The 12,331-nt window shown below is 46.4% G+C and overlaps 1 protein-coding gene across 2 annotated transcripts; it reads left to right on the plus strand.

Annotated features, from left to right (window-relative positions):
* Positions 1-351: 351 nt before the first annotated feature.
* Positions 352-11,474, plus strand: phyhd1 (phytanoyl-CoA dioxygenase domain containing 1). Of its 2 annotated transcripts, XM_007902764.2 has the most exons (11): positions 353-484; positions 1,240-1,398; positions 2,416-2,491; positions 4,627-4,674; positions 4,934-4,989; positions 5,429-5,491; positions 5,966-5,987; positions 6,347-6,475; positions 7,025-7,141; positions 7,912-8,038; positions 10,127-11,474. In XM_007902764.2, exons 1-11 carry the CDS (start codon positions 452-454, stop codon positions 10,170-10,172), a joined length of 876 nt encoding a protein of 291 aa, XP_007900955.1. In that variant the 5' UTR covers positions 353-451; the 3' UTR covers positions 10,173-11,474. The 2 variants fall into 2 exon arrangements, with proteins under 2 accessions (XP_007900956.1, XP_007900955.1); XM_007902765.2 differs by lacking the exon at positions 1,240-1,398 and having other exon boundaries at positions 352-484.
* Positions 11,475-12,331: the final 857 nt, after the last annotated feature.

The raw sequence follows: 12,331 nt of genomic DNA on the forward strand, positions 1-12,331 counted from the left end.
GTTTAAGTTCATATTTCCTGTTTTAATAATAATTATAGTTCTTGCATTTGATATGACGCTTTATCTTGTCATTGACACGTCTCAAAGCGTTTCACAGAATATACTGTAAATTGAATTGACTGTATATTTTTGGGGCGATAAGTGACAGCCATTCGACTCTTTGAAAGGAGCTGCCAACTCATTCCCCATAGCCCTGCAAACTTGTTCTCCCCAAATAATTATCTATTAATATATTATTGTACATCTTGACCTAATCTAAAGTAGCGTGCTTTAGGTTAGGTTGAGATGTTTTGCCCCTTTAAATATGCGGTTGCGTCAGTGCTGGGTGAGTGACCCCAGTGTGCTCAAGGCTCTTTCAACAGCTTGGTTAATCTGGTTAGAGAGTGTTGATTCTGAGGGATTTGCTGAGCATTGAGTTGAGCTGATCTGAGAGAGGAGCCTGAGGAAAGCAATGGCCATGATGACAGATGAACAGTTAGAGAAGGTAAGCAAGTGAGTGAATCTTGGCTTTAATGTGACAATTCCTTTGGCAAAATTGAGGTCAAATTCTGCCCCATAGAGAGGCTGATCAGAGGCAAGTTGAACCCTGAATCTTTCTGGTCTAGGCCCTCTACAGGAGTATCTATTATATATTATTATTATATCTATTCCTCTGCTCTCACCTGCACTTAAGAGACAAATAAATTTCCACCTGGTAGTTGGGGAAGAGAGGGAGGGTAGGGACATGGTAATACAGCACATACTGTGTTACATAACAAGCAAATTAAAAAAAGGGAATAGCAAGTTGCATAACAACATTCATTAAACACTGGCAATTCCAGACAGGATTGAATGAGTGAGTGAATGAGTTTTGCTTCTATATTTTTAGTTTCTTTTAAAACAAAAACAAGTTTTAACTGTTGAGTTGGAGGGTGGGGGGTGTGGTGGGGTGTTCCTTCAGCCTGGAAATAAACTGCCTCACAGGGGGATTTAACAACAACAACAACAAGACCATGTATAGAGCGGCTTTCGCGTCGGGAAGGCACGGTCAAAGAGAAAGGTCTTGAGACCGACCTTGAAGGAGGAAAGGGAAGAAGCGAGGCGAGGTAAAGCGTATCAAACACTTCCCCAAGTGGAAAAGCGAGTGAAGACAGACCAGGCGTGTGGAACAAACTGCCTGTGTTACGCTGCCCTGTGCCACTGTACGGTTTGGCTGGGATTACTTTATGTGACTGCGTGTAAACCTCTTCCTCCCCCCAGTTCAGGGAGGATGGCTTCGTGGCCATTGAGGAATTTTTCACGCCCCAGGAGTGCGACTCCCTGAGACATCGGATCGCAGACATTATCCAAGCCATGGATGTCCCACAGCATTCCCGCACCGAGTTCTCAACCGACGCAGAGGAGCAGCTCAAAGCACAGGTCTGTCTGAGTGTGCGTGTGTCTGTCTCACTGTGTGGGGGTGAGTGTCTGAGTGTGTGTGTGTCTGTCTTACTGTGTGTGAGTGAGTGTCTGAGTGTGTGTGTCTCACTGCGTGAGAGTGAGTGTCTGAGTGTGTGTGTGTCTGTCTTACTGTGTGTGAGTGAGTGTCTGAGTGTGTGTGTGTGTGTCTCACTGTGAGTGTGTCTGTGTGTTTGTGTGTCTGTGTGTGTGAGTGAATGAGTGAGCCTGTGAATGAGTCACTGAGTGGGTGGGTGAGTCTGGGTGAAGGTCAGTGTGTGTGAGAGTCTGTTTATCTGCCTGAGTGAGTGTGAATCATGAGTGAGTGTATGAGTCTGGATGTATAAATGTGTGTGTGTGTGTGAGCGCACATTTTTGTATGAATTTAATCCGGTGAAAGTGGAATTAAAAAAAATTAAGATGAAAGTAATTGAGTTTTATTCCCACTGCTTCCTGGACTGACCCAAATATCACGCCTGATAATAATCCCTCAAGAAAAAAAAGCAATAATAAATTGGTCACTTCAATCACGACTTCACGACTGTTTGTGGGACGCTGCTGTGCGGAATTGGCTACTGCGTTTCGCCCACAAAATATACAGTCACTACACTTTACAGTCTATTCTGCGAAGCGCTTTGAGACGTCTCGAAGACGTGAAAAGCGCCGTATCAAATGCAAGGTTTATTTTTATTATTAAAAGATGCAGGTGACTGAATGTCGATGTAAAAATTTCCTGTGTTCCATATGTGACCCAAGAACCTGACTCATTCAACTAGGGCACAGGTGTGTATGTGTGTGCCCTGTGTGTCCAGCGCTTTGGGACGTCCTCCCGACGTGAAAGGCGCTCTATAAATGGAATCTTGTTGTTGTTGTGTGTGTTTAAATCTCAAGTGCTCCGGGATGTTAGCCAACGTGAGGGGTGCTGTATAAATGAAAGTTGTTGTTTTTACATGTCAGGAACGTTCCTTGCTGTTATGTTGCCGTGTTGCTTTTCTGTAGGGAAGCACAGATTACTTCTTGACCAGTGGAGACAAAATTCGCTTCTTCTTTGAGAAAGGCGTGTTCGACAGCAAAGGTAACCCGGTCCCATGCTCCGGGCTGAGGCATGTCATTTTATTGACAAACCGGTAACCGATGTAGCAAAATGATATCTTCCTGTTTGTGAGTGAGTCTGTGTGGGTGTTTGTCTCACTGCGTGAGTGACTGAGTCACCCACAAAATACACAGTCAGCCTAATAATAATAATAATCCTTGCATTTGATATAATGCTTTATCACTTAGGATATACTGTAAAGTGTAGTTGCAACAACAACAAAATGACATTTATAGAGCGCCTTTCACGTCGGGAGGATGTCCCAAAGTGCTGAACAGTAAGATGTTGGGGCCCAAGCATGCGGGAGAGGTGGGTGTAGCGGTAAGGGAAGGTAGAGAGGTGGGAGGGCGACCAAAGACACGGTCGAAGAAAAGGGTCTTGAGACCGGCCTTGAAGGATGCAAGGGAGGAAGCGAGGCGAAGGGACCATGGGATGGAGTTCCAGAGTGTGGGGGCAGAGAGGCTGAACGCCCGGCCACCGTTGATACGGAGGGAGCGGACAGGTTGGTAGGGAGTCAGCAGGTCAGAGAGGTAGGATGGATGGCCTTAAAGGTGAGGACGAGGATCTTGAACTCGATCCTCTTTGGGATTGGGAGCCAGTGGAGTCGGGCGAGGGTGGAGGGTGGGAGTGATGGGGTCACTGGAGCCTGGTGCGTGAGAGTATACGAGTTGCAGAGTTTTGGATGATCTGCAGCTTGTGAAGGGAAGGGTTGGGAAGGCCAATGAGGAGGGAGTTCGCGTAATCGAGCCTTGAGTTGACAAATGCGTGAGTGAGGGTTTGGGCAGCCTGAGGGGTGAGGCAGTGGCAGAGTCTGGCAATGTTGCGGAGGTGGTGGTAGGCAGTGCCAGTCATGGCGCGGATGTGCGGGAGAAAGGACAGGTCAGGGTCAAGCAAGACACCCGGGTTTCTGACTGGCTAAGTTAGGTTGCGTGTACAGCCATGGAGGCTGACGCTGCCAGCGCCTGAGTTGCAGAGGCGTTGTCCCGAGCCAATCAGGACGAGCCTCGATCTCACTGACGTTGAGTTGGAGAAAGTTGTCCCTCGTCCAGGACTTGATGTCGGACAGGCAGTCGGTCAGGACCCCAGTAGTCCTGGAGTTCAGGGTGGAGGCAGAAAGGTAGAGTTGGGTATTATCCGCAGACATGTGGAAATTTACCCCATGTCTGCAGATGATGTCACCAAGGAGGAGCATGTAGAGGATGAAGAGGAGGGGACTGAGGACAGAGCCCTGAGGAACACCGCACGAGACGGTGCGGGGGCTGGAGGAGAAACCGTTTGCCGCAACGAAGTGAAGGCGGTGTGAAAGGTAGGACCTGAACCAGTCAAGGACAGAACCTTGAAGGTTGAGGTGGGAGGAGAGGCAGTGGTTTAGGATTGAGTGGTCCACGGTGTCAAAGGCGGCGGAGAGGTCGAGGAGGACGAGGAGGCAGAGGGTGCCCTGGTCACACATGGTCAGGATGTCGTTTGTGACCCTGACCAGAGCAGCTTCCGTGCTGTGGGCAGCACAGAAACCCGATTGGAGGGGATCATGGAGGCAGTGAGAGGAGAGGAAACGGCAAGGAGTATTGTGGGCGAATGTTGCAGCCCGTTTTTGTGCACAGCAATGTCCCCCACACAGCCATTGAGTGATTGACCAATTTGATTTGTGGGATTGTTGGCCAGGACACCGGGAGAAAGAAACTCCCTTCTCTTTTCGAATAGCACCACAAGAACTTTAACATCCACCTGGACAGGCAGACAGGACCTCGGTGTAATGTCTCATCTGAGGGACGGCACCTCTGACCTCCAGTCCTGCATTGCAGTGTCATCTTAAACTATGTGATTTCAAGTTCTGACGTGGGGTTTGAACCCACAACCTTTTGACTCAGAGGAGGGAGCACTACCACTGCGCCAGGCTGACACAATTTCATGCACTTTACAGTATATACTGCGAAGCACTTTGACACGTCTCCATAACGTGACAAAGCACTATATCAAATGCAAGGATTATTAATATTTTATTATATTTTCAGGTGAGGCCCTCCCTGCATCCCCCTCACCCCACCTCCACCCCAGCAGATATATTTTGCTGGAGCAGGTCTCTGATCACTCTAATTCTCTGCTTCATTTTATTTCAGGTGATTTTCTGGTACCGAAGGAACAGTCCCTGAATAAAATAGGACACGGTAAGAATGACCACTGCTCATTACAGCGAATGCAAAACTTGATCATTTGTTTCCTCAAGTTACCGACAATAATGAATAATTTGTTTGCTGCAAATGAAATCGGTGACAATTTACATAAACGTCCTGTGTGCGCGAATGCGTGCAGGGGGAAAAGGCGGGTTCATACAGAGAGATCACGGCCTCACAGTCTCTGCCCAGCTCTGTAACTCAGGCTGCACTGTGGCTTTGTCCTGACTCTAATCTGCTTCTGTCTCCACAGCTCTCCACATATTAGAGCCCACATTCAAGGACCTGACCCATTCAACTAGGGTGCAGGTGTGTGGTGTGTGTATGTGCTCAGCGTGTGTGTGTGTCTGGTCAGTGTGTGTGTGGGCACCCAGAGTGTGTATATCTTAAACACTCCGAGGTGTTATATAATTGCAAGTTGTTGTTGTTGTTACATGTGTGTTTAAGTGTGTGTGTGTGCACGTGTGCCCAGCGTGTGTGTGTTTATGTGCGCGTGTGCCCAGAGAGCAGGTGTGCATGGGGTGCATGTTAATACCTTGTGTGAATTTTCGCACTAGCTCCGGGCCGACCTCATTGAAGGGGGCAATAAACTAAGACCATAATCACATGGGGTCCAACAAGCGGTCGAGGACTTGAGAGTGGGGGGTGGTGAGGATGAGGGGTGAGAGTCGCAGCTGTGGTGATGAAGGGCACAAATTGAAAGCTGTGTCTTATTGTGTGTGCGTGTGTGTGTGTGTGTGTGTAACAGGAGATGGCCAGGAAGCTGTGTCTGCAGGAGCCGGTAATCGTGCAGAGTATGTACATCTTCAAGGTAGGTCTGAGCCTAAGCGCTCTGGGACGCTATCCTGCATGAGGAACGCTATATAAATGCAAGTTATTGTCGTTGCCCTGAGCTGCACTTTGTGCCAAGTTTCCCCATAATAAGACAAAGACCCCAATCAAGGTGCTCCCTCCCTCGCCCCCCCCTACCTGCCCCAATACCCCCCCTCCACCTCCCCCCACCCCCACTGGTTATTAAAACGTGTATAGTTTATTTGCTTAACAACAATAACAAATTAACTTTACGAGCGCCTTTCACATCGGAAGGACGTGTCAAGAGACACTGGACGGTTAAGGGTTCGCACCCAAGCTGGGGGTTGGATTCAAGAGGGGTGGAGCGTAGGGAGAGAGCGGGTGGGAGGGTGGCCGAAAGCATGATCAGAGAGGAAGGTCTTGAGTCGGGGCTTGGAAGGAGGTCAGGGAGGAGGAGGACGAAGCTGACCACGTGACTAATTGTGTCTTTCAGCAACCTGGAATTGGTGGTGAAGGTAGGAGAGTTATTCTGTCTCTTGGGAGGGGGGAGGAACTCGGACGTGGTTGGGGGTGGGGTGGCCAAGGGAAGGGGGAATTGGAGGGAGGTGAGGGGAGAGAGTAACTGTTTGGGAGAGACAATGGGCTGTTACTATTTGTACGAGAGTCGCTGTATATTTCCTGACTGGTACTCCGGAATTCTCGGAGGATGACCTGATGTCCACACTGCTTTCGTATCCACAAAGGGACTGGTCCTAATTATTGCGGACATCTGGCTCTTCACTGCATTCATGTGCAAGCTGTTGTATTGACTCTCTCCCTCCACCCCCCCGCCACCACCCCCCGAACCCCGCACCACCTTCCCCGGCCCCCACAGTGACCCCTCATCAAGATGCCACCTTCCTCAACACACAGCCTCTTGGGCGGGTGATTGGGTTCTGGATTGCGCTGGAGGACGCGGAGGAGGAGAACGGCTGCCTCAATTTCATCCCCGGCTCCCACACAAGTAAGGACTCAGAGCCAGCGCTATTCACCGTTAACTTTTATGGAGTCCCGTAGTTTAGTGGTTAGCGCGCTCACCTTGCGAGCGAACGGACACGGATTCGATTCACAGGCAACGAAAGCAAGTTTCCTTAGCCCACACGCCTCTGTTTACCCAGCAGTAAGTAGGAATAATAAATAATAATAATCCTTGCATTCGATATAGCGCTTTTCACATCTTCTAGATGTCTCAAAGCGCTTCACAGAATATACTGTAAAGTGAATTTGCTGTATATATTTGTGGGCGGAACCCAGTTGTTAGTGAATTTGGCGGATCGCTTTCCGGGAGTAATAAATCACCCCCACTTAAAAAAAAATAATAATTTGGTCATTCACTCCACAACTCTTTGCGGGACGCTGCTGTATGCAATTGGCTGCAGAAAATACAGTCAATCCACTTTGCAATACATCCTGTGAAGCGCAAAAGCACCATCAAAGAGGACAAGCTCCTGAAAGTGAGTTGGTCCTGTGGCCAGTTGCTCTCTCAGCATCTTCTCTCGCCCGTGACTGTCAGGTGGCATTTCCCGGAGGATGTTACGGAGCAGCCCTGGTGAGCAGTCTTGCATCAAGTTCATCGGAAAAGAGCCCGATCACCCGGAGGCCAAATTCGTAACCGTCCCAGTTAAGAAAGGTACAGCAACCGTGTGGAGGCAGTGGTTGGGTGGTGGGTGCAGTACTGCCAACAAGTTGCATTTATATAGCACCCTTCACGCGGGGTAGTGTCCCAGAGCGCTTCACATTGGTGGAGTCTGACCCCGAGTCAAGGGGGGAGGGAGGTAGGGGGGAGGTGACCGTAAGCACGATCAAAAAGGAAGGGATTTTTAGGTGGGATTTGCTGGTGGGAAGGGAGGGAGTTTTCTGAGTTTTGGGGCAAAGTGGCTGAAGGCATGGCCACTGATGATGGAACTGAGGGCACAAGGGACAAATAGGAGGCCGGTGCCAGCTGAGCGGAGGCAACGGGTGGGGGGTAATCAGGTTGGATTGGTACGGAGGTGTGAAGTACTAGTTTGGACTGACTGCCTGTGAAGCAACTAGCCAGGGACTATCCTCCTTGGGAGAGGGGGGAAGGGGGGTATGGGAGTGTGGGGAAGATAAGCGGGGTCTCCTTGGAGCTGAACTGTGGGGCTGAACTCCTTCCATAACAGCAAAGCCAGCCTGGCTCATCGGCAGAATCTGGAAAGGCAGACCAGTCACTATGGGCAGGACGTCAGTCCACTCAGCTTGTGTTAACCCTGTTAACAATCTATCTCTGGGATTTCCATGTGAGGTGGGACGCAGGGAACTCTGAATTGGGTTTGGATTCTCGGATGCATGTGTCAGACACCTAACCCAGCTGAGAATAAAAAAAATCTGTGAAGCAATGAACAGGTGGATGATTACTGGCGTCTCTCCCTGCCTCAGGTGGGCTCATCCTCATTCACGGAGAAGTTGTCCACAAAAGTGCGTTAAACATCTCGGCTCGTTCCCGGCATGTCTACACCTTCCACATCATGGAGTCGCAGGGAACCCTCTGGAACCCTGAGAACTGGTAAGACTGCTCTCTGCTATCACCTGCTGGAACAATTGGATAATAATAATAATAATAAACCTTGCATTTGATATAGCGCTTTTCACGTCTTCGAGACGTCTCAAAGCGTTTCACAGGATATACTGTAAAGTGAATTGAATGTATATTTTGTGGGCGAAACGCGGCAGCCAATCGCGCACAGCAGCGTTCCAGATTGGAGTGAGCAAATTATTATTTTTTTTGTTCAGGAATTACTATCAGGCGTGTGGAGTAAGGAAACTTGCCCAAGGTTTCCCCTGCCGGGAATCGAACCCAGGTCTCTCACTTGCAAGGCGAGTGCTCTAACCGCCGATGTCAGGCGAATTGGTCTATAGTTCCCCATTTTTTCTCTCCCACCCTTCTTAAATAGCGGCATTACATTTGCGACCTTCCCATCAAAGGGAACTGTTCCAGAATCCAGGGAATTTTGGAAGATCACAAACATTGCATCCACTATCTCTGCAGTCACCTTCTTTAAAACCCCAGGATGCAGGCCATCAGGTCCAGGGGATTTATCAGTTTTCAGTCCCATCAATTTCACTAGTACTATTACTTTACTGATATTAATTTCTTTAAGTTCCTCACTAACATTAGTCTCTAGGTTCCCCACTATTTTTAAGTTTTTAGTATCTTCTAACTTGAAGACAGAAGCAAAGTATTTGTTTACTGACTCTGCCATTTCTTTATTCCCCATTATAATTTCTTCTGTCTCTGCCTGTAAGGGACCCACATTTACTTTTGTTAATCTCTTCCTCTGTATATATTTGTAAAAGCTCTTACAATCTGTCTTTATATCTCTAGCTAGTTTACTCTCATATTCCATTTTCTCCCGCTTAATCAGTTTCTTGGTTATCCTTTGCTGATCTCTAAAGCCCTCCCAATCCTCAGGTCTACAGCCCTTTTTGGCAATATTATAGGCCTCTTCTTTTAATTTTATACTTTCCTTAACTTCTCTATTTTGCCATGGTTGAACCACTTTTCTTGTGGAATTTTTATTTCTCAAGGGAATATGCATTCGCTGGGAATTATCTAATATATCTTTGAACATTTGCCATTTCTTGTCAACTCTCATATCTTTCCCAGTCTATTTTAGCCAAATCGTCCCTCATACCTGCAAAGTTGGCTTTATTTAAGTTTAACCCTTGTTTTGGACTTAGCTACATCACTCTCAAACTTAATATTAAATTCCATCATATTATGGTCACTCTGCCCTAGAGGAGCCTTAACTTCAAGATTACACAACAAGATCTAGAATCGCCTGTTCCCTGGTTGGTTCCTCAGCATACTGTTCTAGAAAACTATCTCTAATGCGTTCCATAAACTCATCCTATAATTTACTTTTGCCAATTTGGTTTTCCAAGTCTATATGAAGATTAAAATCGCTTATTGTATTACTCTTGTTACATGCTCCTCTAATTTCCTGATTAATACTCTGCCCAACACTGTGACTGCTGTTTGGGGGTCCATAAACTACTCCCACTAGTGTTTTCTGCTCCTTGTTGTTTCTTAGCTCCACCCAGACTGACTCTACATCCTGATTTTCTGACTTAAGATCCTTCCTCTCTATTGTTTTTATATCATCTTTTATTAACAGGGCTCCCCCTCCCCACCTCGTTTTCTATATATAAATGTATAAATATAAATTGTATTGTAAAGTCAGCAGCAATAATTCTGGTTCTGTCAGTGAAGTCATTTGGTTTAATGTAAGGTGTGGGAATCTGTATCTGCTCATCCCCAGCTGGGGCGAAACATTGGGCAAGTTTCCTTACTCCTCATGCCTCTGTTTACCTGGCAGTAACTAGGAACCTGGTTGTTAGTTGATTGGCAAATCGCTTTTTCCAGGAATAATAAACCCTTCAAAAAAATTTTTTTTAAAAATGGTCACTCAATCCACGATTGTTTGTTGGACACTGCTGTGCGCAATTGACTGCCGCGTTTTGCCCACAAAAAATGCACTATATTGTGTGAAGCGCTTTGAGACGCCTGTAGATGTGTTAAGGCACTATATCAAATACAAGGATTATTATTATTGATGAAGCAGATCAATCCTTGTTTTGTTCTGGTTTCCAGGTTGCAGCCGAGTCCAGACCAGCCGTTCCCACTGCTCTTCACTTAAAACCTTCCTTACGACGAGAGCAGCAGAGCGAGCACCAGAATTAATACAACCACAAGATAACATTTGTATAGCATAAGATCCTTGCTAAAATCACTGTTTAATAACTCAATTTATATAAAAGAATTGATAAGATATTTTGGTTGATCTTAACAAATGTGAGGGAGAGTTCCTTTCGAAGTCTGTGTGTTTGGGTTCTGTGACACGTTTGATCAAAATTTGATGGATGGATGTTATTCCTTTCCTTAGTTGCTAGATTGGGCCCTGACAGTAATGTGTGATAGGACTTGGATTGGTCAATGTCCTGATTAATTGAACTCTTGATGCCTTAGCGACTGCCTTGACCGGATTTTTCGATGTGAAGGTGTCAAGGAAGGATAATTAACTGGCAAATTGAGCTTTTCACAGTTTGTATCAGACAAACAGCCTGAGATTAAACCCCGATAACCTATGGAGTTACCTTGGATAAGGAAAGGTGATTGGATGGATACATTGTGGAGATGAGTAAACAAAACATCCTTTGGACTCCATCTTTGGGTTATAAGGGTCACGTGGGCTAAATTAGGGTGTAAACGGACAGGTAACTCTAAAGTGGTTGGAATCATCGTAGGAGCAACAGTTGTGAGGCAGCTGGTGGTCAGTGACGTCCCCAATGAAATTGTATATCGGTTTTGTTAATTCTTACTGCTTTAATGTGACTTAACGATGTAATAATTGTATGTGTTAAAGCATTGAGCTTTGAATTGTGTATGATATCAACAGACTTGTGATCCACACCACCTGTATTGGGTAGTCTTATTTCTGGCGAACCTTGCAATACCAGTAGCTCAGTGCTAGCTCTCCGGAATATCACGAGCCACAGTGATTGCCTTTCAAGCGGAAACAACTGAGATGTTTGTTGCCTGGTGGTGCAAGGGTGATTGTATCTTTGTGTGTCTCTTAATCTGTGTATGTGTGTCTCTCTTGGTGTGTGTGTGTGTGTCTCTCCCTGTTGCTCTGTGTATGTGTGTCTCTTGCAGTGTGTGTGTCTTTCTCTCACTCTCTTGCTGAGTGTGTGTGTGTGTATCTCTCTCTTTCTCTGGGGAAGTTGGCACTGAGGTGCCTAAGGGTTTGTGATACTCGGACTCTGCTCTTGACACTGCAACACAGTATGGAGCGGTCAGGACGATCTAAACTCAAAACATCCTGGTGATATGTCAGCCAAATGTCTTCACTCAATCTTTGACCTCCAAAGGCACAACCTATGTCCCGCATGTTATTTTATTCTTGTCAGTATTATAAATCGAAACGGTCTTGTGACTTTTACTTGTTGTTGGTTCGAATTCTGTAGCAAATCATTATCAGCAAATTTGCTGAGTTCAGTTCTGCTCCAGGTACTTTTTAAACCTCTCGTTATTGATTTCTGTTCCCATCCTATCAAGATACTACAAGCCCTCTTCGTTCCCACATCTGCCCTACCCTTGCTTGGGTCAGTGAGACCGTTCTATGACTGCCCAATTGTGAATCTTAACAGTGAGTCAGGTTGTGGTTATTTAACTACAAGAACATTCCAGTCAAAACCAAGGTCTACAAAGAAAAATGTGGTCACTCAATCCACGACTGTTTGTGGGCACTGCTGTCCGCAATCGGCCGCCGTGTTTCACCCAAAAAATACAGTTACTCCACTTTATAATATATTCCGTGAAGCACTTTGAGACGTCTCAATAACGTGATAAGGCACTATATCAAATGCAAGGATTATTATTAATATATTCCAGCCAACAGAGGGGAGAGGAGCTCAGAAAGTGTTGAAAGATGTGGTTGTGTTGGGAAGAGAAACAGTGCTTCCCTCTCCAGTGAGGTGAAGCAGCTGGTGGGAGGGAGATGGAGAGGGGAACCTGTGAAAAGAGAGCAATCAGACATTTAAAGCCAAGATTCAAACATTCACATTTAATGCAAACAGTGTGATAATTTACATCTTCAGTGCATTGTATGTGTTCCAAACTGTGTTGATAGAGATTTTCTTTGGGAAAACAGAAGACAAAATTCCAGAGAGCAAACTGAGCAGTCAGACTTGTTTCACTGCACAACGTTCAAAGTGAGAAGTGCATCTGATCTCAGTAAACAGACTAGAAAAAAAGGAGCCTTAAAAGTTTAATCACAATCCAAACTGCGAGGCTGCT

The sequence above is a fragment of the Callorhinchus milii genome, unplaced genomic scaffold, assembly GCF_018977255.1.
Source record: "Callorhinchus milii isolate IMCB2004 unplaced genomic scaffold, IMCB_Cmil_1.0 Scaffold8, whole genome shotgun sequence".
Classification (NCBI taxonomy): Eukaryota; Metazoa; Chordata; class Chondrichthyes; order Chimaeriformes; family Callorhinchidae; genus Callorhinchus; species Callorhinchus milii.